The sequence below is a fragment of the Hyla sarda genome, chromosome 3 (assembly GCF_029499605.1).
Source record: "Hyla sarda isolate aHylSar1 chromosome 3, aHylSar1.hap1, whole genome shotgun sequence".
Classification (NCBI taxonomy): Eukaryota; Metazoa; Chordata; class Amphibia; order Anura; family Hylidae; genus Hyla; species Hyla sarda.
The window spans coordinates 321,030,405-321,056,439 of NC_079191.1; the positions used below are offsets into that span (position 1 = coordinate 321,030,405).

General features: G+C 38.6%; 1 protein-coding gene across 2 annotated transcripts in view; it reads left to right on the forward strand.

The window, feature by feature from the left end:
• FNDC1 (fibronectin type III domain containing 1) overlaps positions 1-26,035 on the forward strand; it is a 182,719-nt gene that overhangs the window by 147,783 nt on the left and 8,901 nt on the right. For both annotated transcript variants that reach the window (XR_008891454.1, XM_056567188.1), the window contains exons 9-18: positions 1,988-2,106; positions 5,065-5,176; positions 5,514-5,891; positions 6,155-6,229; positions 6,686-6,829; positions 7,793-8,023; positions 18,477-18,585; positions 23,164-23,243; positions 24,324-24,353; positions 24,997-25,158. Coding sequence is in view for 1 of the 2 variants with exons in the window: in XM_056567188.1 (XP_056423163.1) it covers positions 1,988-2,106; positions 5,065-5,176; positions 5,514-5,891; positions 6,155-6,229; positions 6,686-6,829; positions 7,793-8,023; positions 18,477-18,585; positions 23,164-23,243; positions 24,324-24,353; positions 24,997-25,158 (1,440 nt within the window). In the remaining variant the exon portion in view is untranslated. The remainder of the gene's footprint in view (positions 1-1,987; positions 2,107-5,064; positions 5,177-5,513; positions 5,892-6,154; positions 6,230-6,685; positions 6,830-7,792; positions 8,024-18,476; positions 18,586-23,163; positions 23,244-24,323; positions 24,354-24,996; positions 25,159-26,035) is intronic.

The window sequence follows — 26,035 nt, forward strand, 5'->3', positions numbered from 1 at the left end:
GCTGAACTAATTTATGCAGGAAAAGTCATCAACTGCCGAGCTGAGAAGTTTGTGACGAATCGAATTTACTGTAAGTTCGCTCATCTCTAGTTACATACTTTTGTATTAGTGTACTGCTTTAAAAAAAATCTCAAACTTTTTTTTTTTAACAAAATCAATATGTTTAAAATCACCCTATTTTGACCACCTATAACTTTTTCATTTTTCTGTATACAGGGCTGTGAGATGGTTAATTTTTTTACACCATTACCTTTAGTTTTTTTAAGTACCACTTTTATGTATATGTGACTATTTGATCACTTTTTATAAAATTTTTTGTCAATGTGATATGACCAAAAAGCAGCAATTTGGGATTATTTTTTTTCTACGTTTACGATGTTCACCATACTGGGTCATTAACATTATATTTTGATAGATCGGACATTTATGCATGCGGCAATACCAAATATGTTTAATAATTATTATTTATTACGCTTTTTTGAGTAAAATGATGAAAAACCGGGATTTAAATGTTTATTGGGGGAGGGGATTTTTCTATTTAAAAAAAAAACTTTTTTAAACTTTTATTTTTAACTCATTATGTTCCTATAGGAGTCTGTCTATAGCAGTCATTATATTGCTAATACTGTTCAGCGCTATGCATAGGATAGGCATAGCACTGATCATTATTATCGACGATCTTCTGCTCTGTTTTGCTGGAAGGCAGCTCGGTGCAGAAGACCCCAGGAGAGTAGCAGAGGCATGTGAGGGGACCTCTGGCCGCCATCATAGCTGGTCTTATCCCTGCGGCTGTGCCGTGGGCGATTAGATCAGCTATTACAATAGCCACACTGCCGTAATCTGTATTGGTCAATGGGGTTAGAGGGGTTAATGGCCGACATCAGCGTGATTGCATCTGGGACCTGCCATTCATGACGAGCACCTCCAAAATTGAGTGCTTCTTTAGTGCATCCTACATTTCCCATTATGCTTCTGGCTTTGCAGAAACAGAGTGGTCGGGAGCTCATCTTATTGCACTAGGTCTCCACTGAGAAAAAGAACTGCTGTTTCTGAGATTGCTGATTTCTATGTTATGCAGCTTCAACACATCTCCTTGTAATAGGTTTCTTCCTATCAGCTCTTACAAACAGGAGGCAGGGGAGATCAATGTAAAGCTCGATCTTGTAGAACACCCTGAACTCAGATAAGAGAGGGAAACAATGTGAGTCACATAAGCTGTGCAGCTAACCATTGTATGGACTAATTTACTATATCACTGTACTACTGCTTCCTTAGATAAGATAGAAATGATCTCTTCAGGGATACTCTAGGTATTGTTAGACCAACTGAGGAACACAGATCGTGGAGCCAAGGGAGTTAGGGAGATGTATGGGGGGAGGGGGAATCAGGAAAGATTAGATGTTGAGGTAATCTTGTAGTTGAAAGGATGACCGGGATAGGGATAGACGGACTTCCTGTTTACCCAGGGCCACTGGCCCTGCACTGGTAGACTGGAGATCACATGTCAAAGCTGCCCCTAAAAAAGAGTTTAAATGTATAGATGTATCTGAGCTGGGATGGAACAAATTATACACCATTTCTGGTGAGTTAGCATTGTAATTCTAAACAAATGTTAGGATGCTTCTTTAATCAAGGGAGTTTTTATATATTAAGCTGATAAGGTAGTGTTATATATGCCCTAAAATGCCTCTGTTACATGTTGAAGTGGCTCGATTCAGGCAGCACATGTTTTTAAAGGTGTTTCTAGACAGACATGCATACAACTTGTCCATAGTGCCTATAGTTATTTTATCACAAAATGTTGAATTTGTAAATTAAATGTGGCCATTTTTTCAGGAAATGAGCAATACAGTTGAAATCTGTTTTTGATAACACATAGTATAGAGTATTAAGTAAAGTGTAGATGATCCTTTACTAATTCAAATATTGTGACTGTGCTTATTCCCTTAACACATATAGCATCTAAATTGATATGTCTAATTTCCAGGTAATGGTGGGACATCAAATTTGTCTTCAAGGTTTAATACCAATGGAAATACACCATCTTCAAATACTGGGAACCTTAATGGACAGAGGATGATTTATGGTCCAGAAGGAACAAAGTGGGTAGGGCAACCTTCTTTATAGATTTATTTTTTAGATTAATTGTAAAGATAAATTCTTGAAATTGTATTCCATATTTCTTTCATTATTAATTTTACTTTGTTTTTATTAGGATATTAATGACAAAAGTAGTGATGGACCAAAATGTCTCATGAATGTATCATTATAATATTTTTTTTAGCTTTATTTTAGTCTTTTTAACCTTTTGGTCCCTCCTATCAAAAATTTCCAATTTCCGTATTTATCGGCGTATAACACGCATTTTTTAGGCTAAAATTTTTAGCCTAAAGTCTATCTGCGTGTTATACACCGATAAGCCGCTGCAGTTCAATGATTTAAAGCGGGCGCTTTAAATCAATGAACTGCAGCGGCTATTGCAGATCCAGAGACCTGCCGTCGCTGCCCGATTCTCTGCCCCTGCCTATCCTGGGGTCCAGAGACTGCCGGCGCCGCTGCCCCTGCCCCATTGCCTCCCCCACTCCCCCATCCCCGGTTTTTCTGACCCTGCAGAAGCCCCAGGAAAGGCAGGAGGAGAGAGGCCGTCGCTGCCCACTTCTCTCCCCCAGCCTTTCCTGGAGTCTAGAGCCCTGCTTCCGCCGCTACTCTCCCCCTGGCTATCGGCGCCGGCAATGCCGGCGCGGCTGCCCCATTGCCTCCCCCACCCCCGGTTTTATAATTACCTGTTGCCTGGGTCAGGTCCGCGTTGCTTCTGGCTGTGGCGTCTCCTGCATCGTTGCTATGCGCTGCGAGGTGCAATGACGAGTGACGTCGCGTTGAAGATGGGGAATGGGCAAAGGGGCAGTGGCGCCGGTAATAGGGCAACGGCGCCGATAGCCAGGGGGAGAGAAGCGGCGGCAGCAGGGCTCTAGACCCTAGAAAAGGCAGGGGGAGAGAAGCGGGCAGTGACGGCCTCTCTCCCCCTGCCTTTCCTGGGGGCTTCTGTGGGGTCAGAAACAGTGTATCGGGGTATACACATGCACACACACGCACCCTCATTTTACCAAGGATATTTGGGTAAAAAACAGTTTTTACCCAAATATCCTTGGTAAAATGAGGGTGCGTGTTATAGGCCGGTGCGTGGAATACCCCGATAAATACGGTATTCTTTGACTGAAAATCAATGTGGTTCAGTGAGGCCCAGATGAAGCCTTAGAAATGTCTTTGTAATACTCTCTAGGTGGAGATGTATCATTGTTCATACAAAAAAGTTTGGTAAACCGTTTATTTCACTTTCACTGTGTAGTTAACAGAGATATAAAAGTCTTATATAAAAATATCAAATTATAGAAAGGCTTTGATTGCATTTTTAAACCTGTGTTGGTTTTTACTTAGTTTCCTATTGCCTTAATTTGCATATAATAGCAAACTTATTTTTACTCTTTAGAACTAATTGTCAGGTCAGGTAGGGAACAATGCAGCCCTAAGCTTAACCACGTTTCTGTCATTACCTGCTTTGATGATCCTCCCTAAATAGCAACCACGAACTGGGCATCAGTCCCTACACTGGGCTGATGACTCAGGGATATATATATATATATATATGGCAAAGTTAGAGAAGCTGGGCCAAACCAAACTGGCATGTAAAGGACAAATTTACAGCACTAACGGGAATACCAAAAAAATAAACCAAGGGTCAATACCAGGAAGGCAATGGCATAAAAGTCAAAACCAAATGTAGGACATAAAACAGGCAAAGGTCAAACCAAGAGAGGGATGTCAATTCCAAATGGGCATGCAAAAACTAGGTCAGGGAACAGGCAAATAGGAACAAAGGAAAGCCGAGTAGTACAAGGAATGCTGGTAAAGGCTAGAAATAGAGTAATTACACACATCTGAGTAAACCAGGCTTAAATATTCCTCAACCAGTAGGTGTGAATGTCGATTATGCTACTGATTGGCCCCTGCTCCCATGAATGGCTAGCTGAGCCTGCAACAGAGTGATATCCACATGGCACAGATACACACACACACACACACATATATATGTATGTATATGTATATATATATATATATATATATATATATATATATATATATATATATATATAGGATTTGCCATCAATGTATGATTGGTCTCCACAGTTTTTTTGCTGACAGTCTACCACTCCAGGCCAGGTACTGTGCTTTTATTTACCACTTTATTCTGGGCATTACTTTGTGTTCCAGTATTTGGAGCCCCACTTACAATGATTGCATACCCTATCCATTTGAAATCAATGTCCTTGGTGTGAGATCCCTCTTTAGTTTACTATATTGGTTACATCCCCAAACTTCTCTAGGCATTGTACTAGGTCATAGATGTTGTGATCAAATTAAATTTTTGTACACATGAATCATATTTATTTTGAAGTTTAAAGGCTTCTAAGTGTTTTCTTTATCCAACGTGGTTTATGGCATTTTATAAAATCCACACTAAATTCAGATCTATGATTGTTATAGTTGTCTGTAAAGCACTATTACATTAAGTAGTGCTTGATAGATCCCATTTTGTTTTCTCTTCACTGCAACACACACAACGTAATGTAGTCTTGAGTGCTTTATGTTGTTTTTATTCCAAATTAGAAAAAAAATGTCTACTCTCATTCATAACAAAGTCCTAAGATTTTTTTTTCCAGTTCTACATTTCTTATGCTTTCTTTCAGAAGACCAGCCACCTTGAAAACCATATTTTTGTGCAATCTTCAATGGTCATCTCTTAAAGAGACATTTTAAAGGGTTGTCTAATAATAACAACATGTGTCCATATGTCCTATTATAGCATATGGACATCATAGAGATAGCTCATGTTCTGGTAGACTTAAGTCAACCTTTTATTATATAAATGCCCATTACCTTTCCATATGGTATGGGGTTGTCCCCAATAAGATGGCCCTTCAAATCAGATTCAAACAATGTAAAATTACGCATCATTTATAGTGACTGATTTCATTTATATTTTAAATTAATCTATCTTTATTCCAGGTTGTAGATTTAAACCGAGGAGTGATTCTTAACACTGAAGGACGATATCTTCAGGATTCTCAAGGAAAGCCACTTCGAATAAAGTTGGGAGGAGATGGACGAACTATTATTGGTATGTTATTTAATATGCTTAGCATGGCATTAGGGCTCGTGAAACATTTTTCACAAAACCAAAACATTCTTAACTTTATGTGGTTAAGGAATTGTTAGTTTGTTAACATCCATCTAACACTTCTACATCGACTGAGGTGCTTTAAAAATTTTAAATACAGCAAAAAATATTAAAGGGGACTAAGAAATAAAAAAATATTTCAATAGATCAGCAAAAACTCTGTTCACTTTATCATGGGACATTGAGTGTAGAATTATGGGGGAAAACTTTATTTTTTTTAAGTGTTTGGGTAATATGTATATAGTAATTATACATTGATATAATGGCTTCTTGACAGATTTAAATGGCACTCCGGTTGTCAGCCCTGATGGGTTACCACTGTTTGGACATGGAAGGTTCAGCAAGCCTGTAGCTAGTGCTCAAGACAAACCAGTCCTAAGTCTTGGGGGAAGGCCTCTAAGAGGTCTTGAAGTGGCAAGAACAACCAGACCTACCACCACAAGAAAGACAACCACTCCAACCACAACTACAACAACCCTTCCTCCAACAACAACTACAACTACAACTACTACCACTACACCTGAACCAACTACTGTTGAACCAACTACTGAAGAACCATTTATTCCTACCTGTGCACCAGGTTCTTTTGCACAATATGATGAGGAAGGAAATATGATTATGGGAGCTGATGACAAGCCTGACTGCTACACAGAAGGTACCTATAATTATAGATTAAACATCTTAGTATAAAGCCCTATTGTAGTTAAGGTTTAAAATATAAATAAATACTTTTTACACAGACCTTTAATCTATCTATCTGTCTCTCTATCTATCTAGCGATATTATATATATATATATATATATATATATATATATATATATATATGTATTATTTTATTTTTTAAAGAACCTCTTAGATTTGTTTTTGGATTTGATATTTCTTTACTGTCTTCAGTTAATTATTAATTGTTTTACCAGATAGTTATTCCGGCCAAGACCTAATTGTTACAACAGAAGCTGCAGAAAGCGTGACATTCTTTGATCCTGATCAAGGTATATATATAACTATAAATGAATCACTGTAATTTCATGATTTTAGATTACATTATATAACATTTGGAGATTTTGCTGCATTGAAAACTATAGCAGATGCCAGGCAGATGCATCATCAAAAATGCAAAATTAGAAGTCAGACATTATTCTTCAATGGTTATATGAGAAACATTATGCAAGCTGATGTAGCAATAATACAATATAATATATAAAAAACATTTGTTTCCCTTTGAGCCTTGTAAATATTACACCATCTCTATTGGATGAGATTACTAGTTGATATGATATATACATATAGCGTTAAGGGGAAACAGTAGTAGATGCTTTCCTGTACAGGTGACTGAGCCTGAGTTCATATTTTAATGTATTCCACTGTATACATTTTAATTGCAAAATGTTTTAAAGATCTACTATGCATAACTTGTCTTCAATAATGTGATAACACATCATTTTTAGATTATGAGCTGATTGAGACAACACAACGTCCAATACACACAACAACCAGACGGCCTCCAATTATTATTGGGGAACCAGAAATAAGGTCATTTGAAGACAATATGGTGTCTGAATTCGATGCAACCGGCAAAAAAAGATTTACTGGTACGTACCTTCCTGTGATAAGAAATACTTTTTAGTGTATATATTCTATTTATTTTAAGGTTTTCTAGATAAAAATAAAATGATGCATGATGCTAGTATTCTTTTTATTTAAAACGTATCAATTGTGAATGAAAACACATATAGTGGGGCAAAAAAGTATTTAGTCAGCCACCGATTGTGCAAGTTCTCCCACTTGAAAAGATGTGAGAGGCCTGTATTTTTCATCATAGGTATACCTCAACTACGAGAGACATAATGAGAAAAAAAATCCATAAAATCACATTGCCTGATTTTTATTTGCAAATTATGGTGCAAAATAAGTATTTGGTCAATAACAAAAGTTCATCTCAATATTTTGTTATATACACTTTGTTGGCAATGACAGAGGTCAAACTTTTTTTTTTGAACTTGATGGACATATGTCTTTTTTCGACCGTACTAACTATGAGAAAAAGAAAGTAATGGAGCACTCACATAATGGACCTGTGTCCCAAGGCAGGAGAGTCGGTCTCAATCCCGGTCTTCCATAGCGGGGAGGCGTGGATGGTATGGGGGGAGTATCAGACACCGGCCATGGACCGTATCATGCCCACTGGCGCTTCATATAAGTAACATGTGTGCCAAGTTTCATGTTTAATATCTTTAGCCGTTTGGACGTGATGCTTTAACATACACACACACATACACACGTTGAGTTTTATATATATATATATATATAGATTATTAAATAATCACACTGTTTGCTGAAATGGGTCTAAAAGTGTTGTAGCAGTTGCAATCGCAACCTCATAAGGTCTCTCCAACCAGGAATGACATGATAGTTGGGGATCTCTATTGTAGATTTTGATTTGGGGCCCAGGAACTTCATATTATGCATCCATGTAATAAGTATAAAATATGATTATGTTTACACCTATGAAATCATAATGAATCTGACACTCTGACATTTTCTTATTTTCCTAGCACCATATGTATCATATATTAGTAAAGATCCGAATACTCCATGCTCCCTCAATGATGCTCTGGAACACTTCCAAGTAGAGAACCTGGCCGAATTGTTACCTAAAGAAATGAAAGATGGCGTTCTACCACCCAAAAATATCTCATATAATATCACCGTTGTGGCTGTTGAGGGTTGTCATTCTTTTGTCATTCTAGACTGGGCTAAACCAAAGAAGGGTGATTTCATCACAGGTAAATCTTATTTTATTTTTTATAACAGGGATTTTATTCTGTTTTATATGAAATGACTATTTTTATTTACCTAAAAACAAGTGGAAGTTTTGACATTCCTACCTCTTAAATTAGGAGTATAAAAGGGGATCAATATGTGCTTGGAGTTTTGTGCATTCTTTCATACATATCAATATACCGGAAGCAGATTTAATACTATAGATGGCCGTGTATTACTATTATAGTTTGCTAATAGTCTGTATATTTTTAAAGTAAGAAACAATAAATTACATTTTTTTGTACTCTTTAGAATGGAGTGGCTCCAAAATTGTATGCATTCTATTTCATTATTATCAGTTGAACATGAAGTTGTAGGGAATCCAAATTGGGAACACAATGAATTCATCAAATCTTTCCAAAATAACATAGAAATAGCATAGAAGACCCAAAAAGCATAGGGATCACTACTATGCAATAGTTTAAATAACAAATTTTTGTTGAAGGAATACCTAGTAATCAAAATATTGATATAATCATATAGCATACATATTGTTATAAAAACACTAGGTTTTGTGACCAGACCTAAGGTCCGGTAAGGTCCGGTCAGGAAACCGGATACGTATCAAAAATGAGCCGACCGGAGTCACTGTTTGACTCTGGTCGGCTCATTAAAGTAAATGGATTTCAGCGCCGGTCCGGCGGGGGTACGGGAGTGCCCAGTTTTTCCCTCCCCCAGCCGGATCCGGCAACCCTAGGCTGAAGACGAGGTGTGAATGCAGCCTAAGTGGACTAGGTGGCCTTTTTCTGCAAACAATATCCTTTTTAATGAGTTTCTTTATAGACTATAACCAAGAAGACACATAAGTCTGCAAAGGTGCAGTAGAGGAGATTTTTTTTTATTCAAGAATATGATTTATTTTAGATGCACTGAAGAGATTACAGAAATGATTATATTTTTATATTCTCTGCGTTTAGAAGAAGTCAGCAGGATAGCCTTGAACAGATGCCAACATTAGTAATAGTTTTTAAATTCGGAAGGAATGTTATCTCTATCCAATATGCAGTCCTTACATTCTCCAAATATTGGAATATATGAATGTTATTTGCTAGCATGGAATGTCTGAAAAACATAATATTTTACTTGGTTTGAACGCAGGTAGATAACTGCCAATCTGTTAAGGGACACAATCGTAGAAAATGGAAAAATAAAAATGTAAGGCATTATAATCTCACACAAAATGTAAGAGGGGTACTCCAGTGGGGAAAAAAAAAATTCTAAATCAACTGGTGCCAGAAAATTAAACAGATTTGTAAATTACTTCTATTAAAAAAAATCTTAATCCTTCCAGTACTTATCAGCTGCTGTATATTAGAGAGGAAGTTTAATTCTTTTTGAATTTTTTTTTCTGTCTGACCACAGTGCTCTCTGCTGACACCTCTGTCCATGTCAGGAACTGTCCAAGCAAATCCCCATAGCAAACCTCTCCTTCACTGGACAGTTCCTGACATGGACAGAGGTGTAAGAGCACTGTGGTCAGATAGAAAAGAAAATCAAAAAAGAAAAGAACTTCCTCTGTAGCATACCGTAGCTGATAAATACTGGAAGGATTTCAGTTTTTTAATAGAAGCAATTTACAAATATTTTTAACTTTCTGGCCCCAGTTAATTTAAAAAAAATTGTTTTTCACCGGAGTACCCCTTTAAGTTTTGGCATTATTTCAACTTTCTCGATCAGCTCCAGGGACAATGAATGATTATAGGGGCAGCACGCATGGGCAATACACTGCTGCTCTCAAAACAAAGACTTAGGGCACTGTTCTCAAAATCATGGCTCCCCCCTCCCCCCCCCCCCCGATTAATAGGGTATAAGTCTTTAAACCTGAAATATCCCTTTAACCCCATTCACCACCAGTGATCAGAGCTTGTTTTTCTTTTTGCGGGACCAATTGTACTTTTTTAAGACATGCTTCATTTTACAGTAGAGTGTACTGCAAAACAGAAATACATTTATTTGTGGGCTGAAATTGAAACAAACCCAGCGATTATGCAATGTTTAAGGGATTTGTTTTTTTGAGTTGTTTACTTTGCAGTAAAACTGATATGTTATGTTTATTCTGCATGTTAGCATGATTACAGTGATACCCAATTTATATCATTTTTGCTATGTTTAAGTACTTTTGAAATATTTAAACTTAAAATTGCAATTTTTGTCCTCTATAACTTTTTTTAAACTTTTTTTTTTGTCTATGGAGGTGTATGATGGCCCAGTTTGTTGTCAAATGGGTCACTTTTTTAATCACTCTTATTACATTTTGGGGGATTTTTTCTCTTGGATTTCTAGAACAATACTAGAAAGTGATCTGTACAAGTCTTAGTTTAATATTAGGCCTAGTGGACAGAATGAAAAATGTAGACATAAAAATTATGTAGAAAAAAAAATCAAAATATTTGAAAAAAAAATCTTCTATTGCTTCTCTTACATGGTTTACATGATTTTATAGTTCTGGAGTTATAAAACGAGAAAATCACAACACAATTAAAGGTGTTATCCAGGATTAAAAAAAACAGATGATTTCTTTAAAACAGCACTGCACTTGTCCTCAGGCTGTGTGTGGTATTGCAGCTTAGTTCTAAAGTAAATTGAAGTTATGGTAAATGAAGCCAAGCTGTAATACCACACACAACCTGAAGACATGTGTGTCACTATATTTGGAAGAATTTAAAGGGGTATTCCAGGAAAAAACTTTTTTATATATACCAACTGGCTCCAGAAAGTTAAACAGATTTGTAAATTACTTCTATTAAAAAATCTTAATCCTTTCAGTACTTATGAGCTTCTGAAGTTAAGGTTGTTCTTTTCTGTCTAAATCCTCTCTGATGACACGTGTCTCGGGAACCGCCCAGTTTAGTAGAGGTTTGCTATGGGGATTTGCTTCTAAACTGGGAGTTTCCCGAGACAGGTGTCATCAGAGAGGATTTAGGCAGAAACGAACAACCTTAACTTCAGAAGCTCATAAGTACTGAAAGGATTAAGATTTTTAATAGAAGTAATTTACAAATCTGTTTAACTTTCTGGAGCCAGTTGATATATATAAAAAAAGTTTTTTCCTGGAATACCCCTTTAACTCTGTTTTATTGTAACCACAATCTGCCGTATAAGTACATGGAGTCCATTTTGTACTGCTACAAGCCCCTAATTTGATATGGAAGTTTTCTTAGATGAGATTCCTGAACTCAACACACAACATTCTCCATCAGACTCCATAAGGGAGATTTATTAAAACCTGTCCAGAGGAAAAGTTGCTGAGTTGCCCATAGCAACCAATCAGATCGCTTCTTTCATTTTTGGGCTATGGGCAACTCGGCAACTTTTCCTTTGGACAGATTTTGATAAATCTCCCCCCATATGTCCAGAGGCAATGTCCCCTTTAAAAGGGTACTCAGGTGGAAAACATTTCTTTTTTAAATCAACTGGTACCAAAAAATAAAAAGATTTGTAAATTACTATTTAAAAATCGTAATCCTTACAGTACTTATCAGCTGCTGTATAATCCAGAGGAAGTTCTTTTCTTTTTGAATTTCTTTTCTTTCTGTCAACAATGCTCTCTGCTGACACCTCTGTTCATGTCAGGAACTGTCCAGAGCAGTATAGGTTTGCTATGGGGATTTGTTCCTGCTTTGGACAGTTCCCGGCATGGACAGAGGTGTCAGCAGATAGCACCATGGACAGACAGAAAATAAATTCAAAAAGTAAAGAACTTCCTCTGGATTATATAGTAGCTGATAATTACTGGAAAGATTAAGATTTTTAAACAGAAGTCATTTACCATTCTGTTTAACTTTCTGGCACCAGTTGATTTAAAAAAAACAAAATGTTTTCCACCGGAGTACACCTTTAAAAATTGTTTCTATGGAGTCAAATTTTGTTCACATAAACCCAACAGAGCCTGTATGGCAGAGGTAATAATGTTTTTTTCTGCCAAGAGCCATTTGGATAATTATGCAATCAGCTGTGGGTTATACAAAATTATAAATTACAAATTACCCATCTATATTTGGTGAAACATTTCTGTTACTCACCCTTAATGTGGTGGCTGGAACTACTTCTCTTTGGTGAGATGTGTGATGTTAGCTGGTATTGATGATGTTGCTATTTTTAATTGCCTTTCAAGGTTCGTGTTGGTCAGTCTGGAGGTAGCTTGTCCCTGTAGAGAGTTTGTTCCCCCCCCCCCCCTTATCCTGTATGTAGCTTGCCCTCTGAAGGTAGGACCTTTCCTGTGGGAAGCTTGGCCCTGTAGGTAGTTTTTCCCCAGTCTGTAGGAATCCCCTGTAGATTGTTCTTACCTTGTATATAGGACCCCTCTGTAGGTCCCCTGTCCCCTGTAGGTAGGACTCCCTTCTGGTAGCTTGCCAACTGTATATAGGATACCCCCTGTAGGTAACTTTCCCACTGTTTCAAGGACCCAACTGTAAATACTTTGCAACCTGTATATAGGACCCCCTGTATGTAGCTTCCTCCCTTGTAGATAAGACCCCCTGTAGGTTGTTCCCCCCCGTCCTGTACAAAGGCCCTCCTCATAGGTAGCTTGCCCCTTGCCAATAGGATCCCCCTTAAAATTTATAAAACACAAAATAAAAATAAAAAACACATGCTCTCCTCAGCTTCCCTGCAGTCACCGGCATCTTCACCGTCTTCATCTGTTTCTAGGGCACAACCAGTCTCTTCCTGCAGCCACTAGAGGCCAGGACTATCTCTGCATTCTTTATGCACATGATGATGTCTCTCATTGTGCATATCCCAGAGGAAGAGACCCTTCTGGCCTCAAGTGGCCACAGGCAGAGGAGATCAAGCCTAGGGCCACAGTCAACCTTTTATGTCATGTCGCTACTTTCCCCACCGGAAGGCCTTTGCAGGGATGTTGCAGGCCTTTAATGGCCCAAGGGCCAGATATTCCCCACCCCTGCTGTATGGCATCAGATGTAAATTTGCCCTATCTCTGTTGTTTACTGAAGCCTCTCTTAGCCCAAATGCTATGTAATTCTACTGGACAATTGCATACATCTCTGGTAAAGAACAACATGGATATGGATTTTATTTTAATGTGACAACAGAATTAAAACATATAGGAGTATAATGTATATGGAGAAAAATGGGTAGACATCTGTTTTAATGTTATTTGGTCACAGTTAGAATGAGTCCATTTCTAGCTACTGCAGATGTAAACTGGAACTGATCCAGATGTGAAGCACATGTCTGTGATTGGGAATAATACATTTTTGAGAAAGAATATGTTTAAATTCATTTTGCTCCAAAACTAACTTGAGAAAGAACAGTATGTTACATTTACATAGTCAGAATATAAAATATTTATAGAATAGCTGGCTACATTACTGCCAAGCTTTCTCTAGTTTGGTTCTTTTGGGATTGGGTATTTAATGTCTAAGCATGGATACATTATAGAAAACTGCAGTCTCTGTGTAGAATCAGATTCCCTAACAGATCATGAATGGGATTCTGTGACATGCTCAAGAAATCCTTCCATGATCCCTTGCATTCTGTGAAAAGTTCTACCCAAATGTTCTTCTCATAAGAGGATCTTTGTGCATGATAGTAAGTGAATATAAGTTGATCTTGAAGGTTTATAGGACATCCTTTCCCAGAGATGTTTAGATGTTTATAATTCTATTCATCACCTAGTATTTTAATATTTTCCAAAAAGTTAGCCCCAGGGGCGTGGCTTGGCGCCGGACATGAGCGGTCGCACTAACCTGTAGCTCCCATCAACGCCCATGCTTCTTAGTATCCTGGCCCGATCCTGGCCCATATTACGGTCCGGACCCGCTCTCAAGCATTGGGGATGCCTCCCAAGCTGGATCCGTCCCTCAACAAGGGCAGCACGGCTGCTGAAAAGCACCGGGAGTTTGCCCGGGACAGGCCCCAAGATGGCGCCCGGGCCTTAAACTCCTCATCCAGACACCAGGCGGGGTTCCCCCCTCGCAGCCCTGCAGCTACAGAGGTAGGAGAGTCGGCCCCTGAGCTCACACTGCGGGAGGTCTCGGCGCCTCTATGCCTCCCAGATGTGGTACTCCTTTGAGGAGTTAACCGCCTATTTAGATACTATCCAGTTCCCGGTGCTGTCCTCTGACTCCGTCTCGCTGCTAGACTCTCCTATAACTGTGGAGGAAATATCCGATGCCTTGGGGGATATGCAGTGTGGGAAGGCCCCTGGCCCTGACGGCCTACCTGTGGAGGTTTACTCTCGCTATGCTACTCTGCTTCTCTCCCTTTGAAATGTATGTATGACGCTGCTTTTGAGACAGGCTACCTCCCCAACTCCCTCTATGATGCCAATATAGTTGTCCTTTTAAAACCCGATAAAGACCCTCTGGAATGTGGCTCTTATAGGCCCATTTCTTTGGTAAATGTAGACTATAAGATCCTTACTAAAATATTGGCTAATAGGTTAACCCCTTAAGGACCGGGGGTTTTTCCGTTTTTGCATTTTCGTTTTTTGCTCCTTGCCTTTAAAAAATCATAACTCTTTCAATTTTGCACCTAAAAATCAATATGATGGCTTATTCTTTGCGCCACCAATTCTACTTTGTAATGACGTCAGTCATTGTGCCCAAAAATCTACGGTGAAACGGAAAAAAGAATCATTGTGAGACAAAATTGAAAATTTTGTAACTTTTGGGGGCTTCCGTTTCTATGTAGTACATTTTTCGGTAAAAATGACACCTGATATTTATTCTTTAGGTCCATACGGTTAAAATGATACCCTACTTATATAGGTTTGATTTTGTCGTACTTCTGGAAAAAATCATAACTTCATGCAGGAAAATTAATACGTTTAAAATTGTCATTTCTGACCCCTATAACTTTTTTATTTTTCCGTGTATGGGGCGGTATGAGGGCTCATTTTTTGCGCCGTGATCTGAAGTTTTTAACGGTACCATTTTTGCATTGATAGGACTTATTGATCATAAGACAGAAGAGGTAAGACATTAATAGGGGATTAGATCTTCAGGTTAATGTCTTACCTCTTCTGTCTTATGTTAAAGCTAAATTTTGTGTCTAAGGGGCCCTGCCCTTAGCTGTCCCTCGTAGGATTAACCTGGTGAAGATGATTGTCCTTCCCAAACTCCTTTATGTATTGGAACACTCTTCCAACCCAGTCCCTATGAGCTTTTTTAAATCCCTGGATTCTCTCCTCCCGACCTTTATTTGGGGTGCAGGCAGGTCCAAATTTAAACTCTCCACTTTACAGCGCCCTAAGGATTTGGGGGGGACTGCACTGCCCGACTTTAAGGGTTATTACTTGGCCGGCTGGTTATGTTACCTCCAACACTGGGTCCTCCCTGACTCCCCACCTCATGTGAAACTTCGCCTTGCCTCCTTTTTAGGGCTCACCTCTCGGCGTGCCTTCTTGGAAGGTGTTCCCCCCCACACTAGGTGGCTCCTTCCTCTCCATAAATTGGCATTGCAGGTGTGGCGCCAGTCACAACTGTATGTCCCCCTTACTGACATTAAGGATGACCTTCCCCTCTGGGATAATCCCCATTTCCCTCACTTGACGGATTCCCTAGACCCCCCTTTTTGGGTAGCGCATGGGATAACTCATTTCTGTGACATGTTTCAGCAGGACGTTTTGAAGTCGTTTGGGCAGCTCCAGTCTGACTTTGGGATCCCCCGGGAGGGTTTTTACCGATATCTGCATCTCCGACATGCCCTGTCTGCACAGTTCCCCTTACCATGGTCTCCCATTTCTGCCTATCCCCTCATAGGGGTCCTTTGGTCCCAGGGGCCAAGGGGTTTAATCTCTTTACTGTACACTCACCTCATTAAAGCTAAGATTGCCCGTACCACTGACCTGGCAGAGGCTTATTGGAAGGCATGCGTCACTTCGCTCACTGCGGAGGATTGGTCTGAGATGCTGTCTTCTCATTTGACAGTCTCTCCGGCAGCTAACAACAAACTGATTCAACTATACATTACCCATCATTGCTATCTCACTCCGGTGCGTCTTTATAGGATGGGGCGCGTGCCTTCCTATGCCTGCCACAGGTTTCACTCTCCTAGAGCTGATTTCTGGCATATGATATGGCAGTGCCCCTCCCTCCAGGCGTATTGGCAGAGTATAGTGGATTTCTTGACCTCTCTTATTTCCCTCCCTGTCCCGCTGGATCCCTTGGTATGTCTCTTTGGTTTGCTCTCTGAAGAGACATGGCAACATCATTTGAGAATATTCTTACGTGAGTCATTATTCCTGGCTAGGAAAGCGGTGGCCTTGCGCTGGATGGACCCCCGTCCACCCTCCTTCTCGCAGTGGCGGAAATTAGTTAATGCTATTCTTCCCTATGAACAGCTAGTTTTTAAACACAGGAAATGCCCTGATAAATTTTATAATGTGTGGGGCACTTGGTGTGGTTCTCCCCTTCACCAGATACTCTCCCTCAGCCTTTACCTCTCTAATGTCCTCCGGGGCTATGGGTTCTCCCTTTTAATTCTGCCAATTTTTCTTCTTGCTGTGATATCGTTCTCCCCTGCTTTTCTCTGTTTGTATCTTTATTTGAGTTGTACCTCTCTCCCTGGTTTTTCCTCTCATTCTCTTTATCTCTGCTCTATTACGGTGCAGCAGCTGGCCTTCCTTTCATCCTCATACTGCATTTTCCCAGCTCAGAATTTTTTTTCTTTTTGATCTGGGATTATGTCCCTGTAATGCGTGCGCAGGGGGTTGTGCTCTGTGTTTTTTAAGTTTTAAGGTTGGGTTATTTATGTTTATTATGCTCTACATGATCGGTACTGTGTGACATTTGCTATACTGTATTTCTGTGGCATCATTATTGTTCTCCTGTCGTGCACGTGTACACTCTGTGGAGCTGTTGTATATTCTTTTATTCAAACTTCAATAAAACAAGTAAAAAAAAAAGTTAGCCTCCAAATCTATTTTGATCTGGAATCTCCCAATAGTCCAATGCTTTCAAACTCAGTAATACAGGTCACACAAACATTCCATGCAAAATATATACTGTTTCCTTGTTTAATTTCACCATTATCTAAATAGAATGAATGGCCATATGTAGGAGGCTGTACCTTGTCAGACAGAGTCCTGTGAGACTCAGTACTACAGAGCCACAGGTACCTAGTGTGCCACCATACTGTGTATAAAAAAAGATATCCTGTTTGAGAAGCAATGCAGAATCCAACAATGCTTTTATATAAGAATGTTTGATTAGAAACAGTAAGGCCCCATGCAGCTCTTTACGTATCCTATTATGGCTCTGTACAAAATGGAGCTGTAAAACGGCCATGCTTAAGAAAACTTATGCAAAGCATTGTAAAATATATTTTTGTCCTTTAAAATGACTATGGTAAGTGTAATATTATTTTTCTAATATTTTTTTTTTTAGAGCTAAGTGGTAGCTAAAATGATTTTCTTAGGGGGGTTGATATACATTAAAAAGATTTTTTCATCTTTTTTTCTTCAACTTTAGCCAGACCAGTTAAACCTATTGAGACAAGTATTGCATAACTGGACTACCTATCTGGTCCTACAGCCCAACTCACTGATTGCTCTTCAACATCCATATTTCTCACCAGGTTCCTGCTCTTCAGTCTGTCCAATGCCCATATACTTCATGGCACAGATGCTTTACAGCTATCACCTTTATAGACTTTCCTTGTCTCTAGTGCTTTAAGGTCAACTCCAGTACTTAGCTTCTTATTCCCTATCCACAGGATTGGGGGAAAGGTGTCTGATCGTGAGGGGCCTGACTGCTGGAAGCCCCCAGTGATCTTATACCGGTCCCCTGGCTCTCCTCACACACGGAGTGACCACTGCTCCTTGTATGGAGGGATGTCAACCTCCGCATGGAACAGTGGCCAACACAACCCCTACCATGCATCTCTATGGGAGAGCTGGAAAAAACTAGTGCTGTACTTGTGTATCTCCAGATACATGGGGGGGGGGTCGACAACCTCCATGCCTGAGAAGAGATGGGGCACTGGGCATTATATCGCTAGTGGTCCCCTCATCAGACACCTGTCCCCTATCCTGTGTAGGGAATAAGAAGTTAGGTACCGGAGTAGGGGAGGTCTGTATAAAGTACATGGAAGTGAGCTAAAATAATTGCCTGTGCAATGTTCAGTTCTGGGGGATATGTGACTGTGCTACCACTCGTCTTGGGTACATGAGTCAATCACTAACATCCCTCTCCCCAGATGTCAACTGCACCAGGTTTATCCAACTGTACCCATCTGATGTACTAGTTTATTTGCTGCCACCAGTGACTGGGGACCAGATAGAAAAGAGGCTGCTTTACCACGTGACTGCCCTATTTCAGACAGCCCTACATGTACATGTGATATAGAAAAAACTCACCGTTTGTAATCATATACTTCATTTGCATTTCACAAGAATCCATTATTAGAAACAAAAAACAACTGATTGTATTCATTTTATTTACTGAACAGGATACTTGGTTTACAGTGCATCTTATGAGGACTTTTTGAAGAATAAGTGGTCAACAGGTACGGCAGGAGGTACCAATTATCCTATTGAAAACTTGAAACCAAATACAAGGTATGAACCATCCATTCCCTTGCAAAAGTTTCCTAGATCATTTGTGTTTGTGCAATTTCTTGTATCATTGAAGACAAAATGCAGATGCTGGTGTGATTCCCCCAGATTCCACACCTGATTTTTTCAGGGGGAAGCTGCAGCCTAAAAAGCATCTCTGATGCAGTTGCTACTACACCGGAAATGTAGTATGAATTTATGGTCATTAAGGCAAATAGCCATCCATGTAATGCAAGGAGAGTTTGATTCCACCTCAGCGAGTGTCCCTCCCCAATAGGACATGTAAGCAGAGGTTCTGTTTATTAGACAACTCCTGTAATGCTTCCACAAGCCATTTTAGACTGATTTAGAAAAAAAAACTTTAGCAACAATTAATGTGCATAATATTGTAAAAATGTATTCACTGTGCCTGCCAGAGAATATAGAAGCATCTTGATTCCTATATTCCCCTCTGATATGGTTTCCCATTGCAGCCCACATTTCACACAATTACTGAAAATAAATCATTAATCATAAACCGATACCTTATACTTTATTTCATTACTCATATATAAAAAACAGAGCCACAAGTATCCATCTGTTACAGCTCGATGCTTACATACAAATATCAGTGCCATCCAATTGGCACAAACAAGAAAAAAGAAAGGTAAGTGCCCAACTATTCTGCCACCCACCTTATCTCCCTGCCTTTTGGTGGTACTCGCCTCCTTAATTGGTCCCAACCACAAGGACGGTCCCTCAACGATGAAAGGGACAAAACAAAGAAGTGAGGAAAAAAAATATTGAGGGAACACAGTAACCTATCCCAAAATACTCAGCTAATTACAGAACTTCAACCTCAATTGTGATTCTTTTATTTCTGACACATTTCCTCTGTATGATAAAAACATTAATTAGTGAATCTTGCTTATGGAGTCTTAGGCTAGGTTCACATCACAATGTGTGTCTCTAAAGGCAAGGAAAATGTCAAAATGACAAGCCAACGTTTTCATGCTTGAATAGACACATACCCCATTTATTTAAATGATCTGAGTAAAGTCAGCTAATGACCACATTCGGGTCATTTTCCCAAGGTATGCAAGTTTTTCTTGGAGTGCTAATTGCTGCAAGCCATGCTCGTCAGTCTGAGCCAAAACTTTTACATGATTGTGAAATGACTGAATGACTATGCTAAGGCCATTGAAATAAATGGGGCCTGTGTCTGTCTGAGCATGGACATGTCGGCATGTCATGTTGACATTTTCCCGACGTATCTGTGCCTCGGAGGCACAAATCATGGTGTGAATGAGGTCTTACATAGAATGGTCTAATCACCAAAGTATACACCACGGGGGCGGAGTCGTGACGTCATGAATTAGCCTGAGATCCTCCAGCGCTTCCGGAAGCAGTTACAGGTGGGTGCTGCTATGTAAGACCTCGTTCACACCACCTGCTTCCGGAAGCAGTTACAGGTGGGTGCATTCTATGTCAGTTCACACCACGATTTGTGCCTCCAAGGCAAAGATACGTTGGGAAAATATCAACATGACATTGCTATATTGCGGGGGTCTTCAGCTGTGGGACCCCAGCGATTTGGCATCTTATCCTCTATGCTTTGGATAGGGGATAAGATGTCTAGGGGCAGAGTACCCCTTTAAGATGAACCTGTTACCAAACCAAAGCAATCCCTATAGCTGGCCCCTGCCACGTTGTGCACTTTGCTAATAGGAAAAGAATGCAGACAGCTTTCACTGGCACTGTAAAGAACACGTGTCTCAGGTTGCACTGGGATAAGCATTTTCTCTACTTGGGAAGAACTGGAAAAACAGAAGATCCTAAAATTTAGAGTAAAAACGATATCTACACATTCAGTATAGTATACAACACACTGACTAATGAGTAACTTAGTAAATTGTCTGTGTGTTAAAGGGTTAGAAGGAAAATGGGCCAAATCTAACATCTTTACACTTGTGTTAAATCGTAAGCCAGCATTTATGCTAGATCTGTCAGCACCTTGGGGTGAACGCTAGGTCATCCCATATAGTTCTACTAGATGTACTGTGACTCTACTCACACTACATGAAGAACAGACAGAAGTTGGAAAATCAAGATGTATTGCAGCTGTGAGCATTGCACATAGTCAGAAATGTAGAAAGAGAGTCAAATTCATATGGTGGAATTATTTCTGAAATGACAGAATAATTGTTTAAATATTTTGATAGTTGTATAAAACACTTTGTTCCTGGTGTCCACCAGCTGTGAGCTTAGAAAAAAACATCTGTTCTGTTTACATTGAGACAACTTGAATAAATGTATTGTTTACTTGCAGTGACTGGATTTGTAGGATTTGGAGCTGCAGATTTTCTGCTGTTTTTAATTATTTAGTTTACCTTGAAGCTTCAAATCCTGCACTTTAAATATGCGCAGGATACTGCATGTGTGAATACATCCTTAAAGGTGTTAACTGAGAATTAAACAAGCTTTACTAAGTACATTTTTATAATTTTTGCTTGTTTTGTGCATTGTTTATTAAAGGGTACCTCTCATCAAATAAACTTTTGATATATTTTAGATTAATGAATGTTGAATAACTTTCCAATAGCATGTTAATGAAAAATACGCTTCTTTCTATTGTATTTTTCCCGATCAGTCCCGTCAGCAAGCATTTCTGACTCATGCTGGAGTCCTAAACACTCAGAGCTGCCAGCCTGCTTTGTTCACAGCCAAACAGGCTGTGAACAAAGCAGGCTGGCAGCTCTGAGTGTTCTCCTTTGTGAACAAAGCAGACTGGCAGCTCGTAGTGTTTAGGACTCCAGCATGAGTCTGAAATGCTTGCTGCCAGGACTGGTAGGGAGACCCCTAGTGGTCATTTCTTCAAAGTGGAAAATTAAATAGAATGAAGCATATTTTTTAATAACATGCAATTGTGAAGTTATTCTGCATACATTAATCTATAATATATCAAAAGTTTTTTTTGATGAGAGGTACCCTTTAAAAATAGGTTACTTTCACTTTACTTCACCTGCAACCCAGCGGGACAGGTTGCATCATAACAGATCAAGGGACAGATGTCATCCATCCTCCTTGCTCTGTTACTAGTTAGGGTGTCACACTTCATTATAATGAGAAAATTATAGAATGCTGCCCATTATTATGCTGTATACTGTGTGTCTAATACTGCACTGCCTGTGTGCCTCTGACATTATAGAGGAACAGAGTGCATACAGACCCAACCAAATTACATGAGAGGGACAATGTGCTTGCTATACTGACCGCAACTCTCCATTGCTGAGTAACATTGGAGGCACAGGCAGAGCTGAAGTAAAAACAAGACAAGGAAAACTGCAGCCTACACCCCCTTCTTCTTTACTCCTGCTTTGTCTGTTCACAGCGGGCCACATGGTATATTGTGTAAAATATAGTATTGGGATAAAAGTAGGTAACAGTCTACTGTACATTTATCCCAGTATAATAAAGTCTGAGACCCTAATTAGTGTCAGACAGAGCAGGGAGAATGGATGACATCTGTCCCCAGCTCTCATGATACAAAGCGTCCTCCTAAAGGAAAGGAATTGTTGCAAATTAAATAAAGTAGTAAAATGAAAGTGGCCATCTTTATTAAACAATGCATCACCCCCTAGACCTTTTTTCAATTCCTGGAGAACCCATTTGACTAATGTATTAGATAGAATGTATATGACTTGTGAGCACGCTTAAAACACCAGTAACGGAACCAGGGCGTACAGGTACGCCCTCGATCCTTAAGCACCAAAGACCAAGGGTGTACCGGTATGCCCTTGGTTCTTAATTAAAAATGATATATATATATATATATATATATATATATATATATATATATATATTATTTATTTATTTATTTTTAACTCTAAAACATACTCATAGGTGAATTTGGAATTTAGATTGTGAGCCTCAATAGAGACAGAGACTGATGAGAAGCTCTGTACAGCACTGCAGAATATGCAGGTGTTATGTAAAGGAATTTTTATTATTAATAATAATAATAACAACAATAATAATAATGTAACATTTTGACCCCTAGAGGACACATAGACATGGTACTTAATGCGTACATAATGACACTGTTGGTGCGTACATATTGACACTGTAGGTTTACCATCTATGTGGAACAAACCCTGTCATTTAAATATTAGGAATTAGGATCTACCATGGTACCTTATTCTTGCAGAACTAATGAATTGATGCCATCTGAACCTGGGGATTTGTGTATTTTAGTGTTTTTAAGGCAGCACTACAATTGTTGGGTTAAGCATTGACCTTTAATGGGGAATTTATGTTATTCCTATTCATATTATGTCATTCATGATTGGAGTTTTTTGTGTAAATACAGTAGAGAAAAAACTATTTATTAGATTAGGCCATTTCCTCCTCTTCCTCCAACATTACACTCAGATTATTTCTTAGTGGTTTCTTATTATTTAGGTAAAAAATGTTTGTTTATTTATAACAATCTGTAGCATAAATTTTGTCCTTTTTAATGTTAGCTGCCTTTATTTGTTTTTTACGAATTTTGGTTTTCTTCACAAAGGTTTATATGACATTCCAAATTTTCTTTATTTCAAGATATTACTTCAAAATTCAGGCAAAGAATCCACATGGCTTGGGACCCATGAGCCCCTCTGTATCATTTGTTACAGAATCAGGTATGGAAACATGCAGATATATAATACACTAATATAAATAAAAATATTCGTTTAATTAAATATAAGCTAAATGCACAATTTAAGCATGATAATAAATGGGCATGATCCCATTAATTTGGTATTGAAGCAATGATGTTGCTATTGCTGGTAAGACTAGGAATATCTTATAATAGTGTATCTCCCACATTGTCTCACACTATCCTATTATATTAATGAAATGAAAATGTAAACATACTGCTTAGAGGGGAACTCGAGCACGAGACATATCATCTCTAATCGTAGGGGGTCGCTGAGACTTCCTGCAATCTCCTGTCTGCATGCATGGAGCGTTCTCCGTGCCGGATTACTGTCAATCATAGCCAGAAGCTGTAGTCAACACGCCCCCTCCATTTATCTCTATGGGAGATCCAGAGCAACACGAACGCTGTATCTCTGTCTCTCCTGTAGACGTGAATGGAGGGGGCGTGTCGACCCCGACCGCTCTGAAGCCTAGCACAGCTGGAGTTCTGAGCATAAATGTTCAAAACGTTAGGGTGCCGGGCTGGAGATCACAGGCGTCCTAACGGTTGGACCCCCACGATCAGACATGTTATCCCCTATTCTGAGGATAGGGAAAAAGATGTCTAGTAAGAAAGTTCCCCTTTAATGTCCTTCTCAAACTTATTGTAACTTATTATAATAAAGAGAGATTTGGGTGTAAGGTAGCCACATCCATGAGTTTTTGGGGGTTGTCTGGTAATATCCAAGTTAGAACCAACTTATATTATTAACAAATGTTACTGCTGTCCACCACTCAAATATACAGTAGCTAGCTATAAACACAGTTAATGGTTGTCAACTGTGTTGTATTGTATAATAATGTAAGTGACATTGGACTGTTCCACGACCTGATACTGTACATTTTTCTAGATGAGTGTTCGTTTTTGAAAGTTGAGGACAATGTAAAAATAAATAAAATTGATAATTCATAAGATTTTTAACCCTTATAATATGTTGATAAATGCCTTTTAAGAAATGTACCTATGTTTTATCTGTGCTATGGCTTTTTTTCCCCTGATTTTTTTACTTTCTTCCCCACAGACAACCCAATGCTTATTGTAAGGCCGCCAGGTAACTTAGATTCTGTCTCTTGTATAATTTCTTTAAATTAACAGCAGTGCAAGTTAAGTGAACTATTGTGTTTAAAGGATTATCCAAAGAACTGTCAGTTTATTTATTTTTGTTGCTGTGTGGATGGAAAATATTATGACGGCCTGTCAGGTACCGTTGTGATAATCGAGATCAAGCTCTGTTTGGGGCATTTATTACCTATTGTAATATATATATATTTTTACCTATTGTAATATATACATATATATATATATTTATATGTGTGTGTGTGTGTGTGTGTGTGTGTTAGTTTTAAGAACATATACAGTATGTACATAAAGTACATAAAAGTCAGAGCTCAATAAAATATATTTAGCCTTGGTTTCTGACCAATGAAAATTTGTGCTTAAAAAATAAATCGTTAAAATTGTTTATGGTACACTAGTGTTATTATTGGAATCATATTTTATAATAATATTGAGAATTTTTTAATGTCATTTTTTGTACGTGAGTGGTTAAAGATGGTAAGCATTCTTAGAGATTTTGCTTTGAAAAGCTTTTGTACATATTTTAGTATGTAGTAAGTTAATATGTTGTAATTCTGCAAGCATTAATCTATCATAATCTTAAGGTTTCAATTTTTTTTTATAAATTTACTTTAAAGGCGGAGAACCCATTTGGATTCCTTATGCATTTAAACATGATTCAAGCTATTCTGGTTGTCATGGAAAACAGTATGTTAAACGAACGTGGTACAGAAAATTTGTAGGAGTTATACTTTGTAATTCTCTGAGGTATAAGATTTACCTGAGTGAAAATCTAAGAGGTAAGAGCTTGTCAATTTACAAAAAAAAAAAAAAATAATTTGTACAATGATATTTAAAAGTACATGGGCAGTAAATTTGAAATTTTAGCACTGGGATGGAATAGGATGGGAATAAAATGGTCCCCTAAAACCGTCCTTCACATATAACCATGTACTGCATAGCCATAAAAAAAAATAGCATATAACAATAATTCAAAGGGTAGAAAGATACAAACGTTTGGTTACTAAGTTTTAATTCACAGAAATCTTGCAATTTTTTCTATTTAGTTGTGGCAACAAAGTGTTATGTACCATAAAAGCCAACCATGTGAGTTCTATGACAGACACAAGCCATGGTTGTTATCATCCCTTTGATTTAGTTGGCAAGCATCTTCTACAAAGAAGCTTCTTTATAAATGACCACATGGTTTTGGAACAAGGATCATGAAACGGGTGTGCATGGAGATGATCACTAGGCACCTCTGTCAAAAGTCAGCTGCATAATGGGTGCTTATTTTGATCTTTGCTAGGGTGCTTCCTCTCATCTAAATATGCCACTGTGCAGTAACAATGGATGTCACCACTGAATTATTTTCTCTAAAGCTGATGTTAAAACATTTTGTTGTTGTCTGAATGACAATTTACCAGTTTCTCTGAAACTACTTGAAAGAGGATAACCTCTGGAAATAGGCAAATCAATTTCTCCAAAATCCAATCTCTAAAATCCATGCAAAAAGATAAATTGTTTTGGCCACATATGGCCAAACAGTATTGAATTCTGTAAAAAAATAATAATAATTTGCATACATTATGGGGGACATGAATTGGTAAATTGTGAGTAAAATATGTCATACAGTTAAATATATTATTATGTAAGATATTTGTTTGGAATGATTTG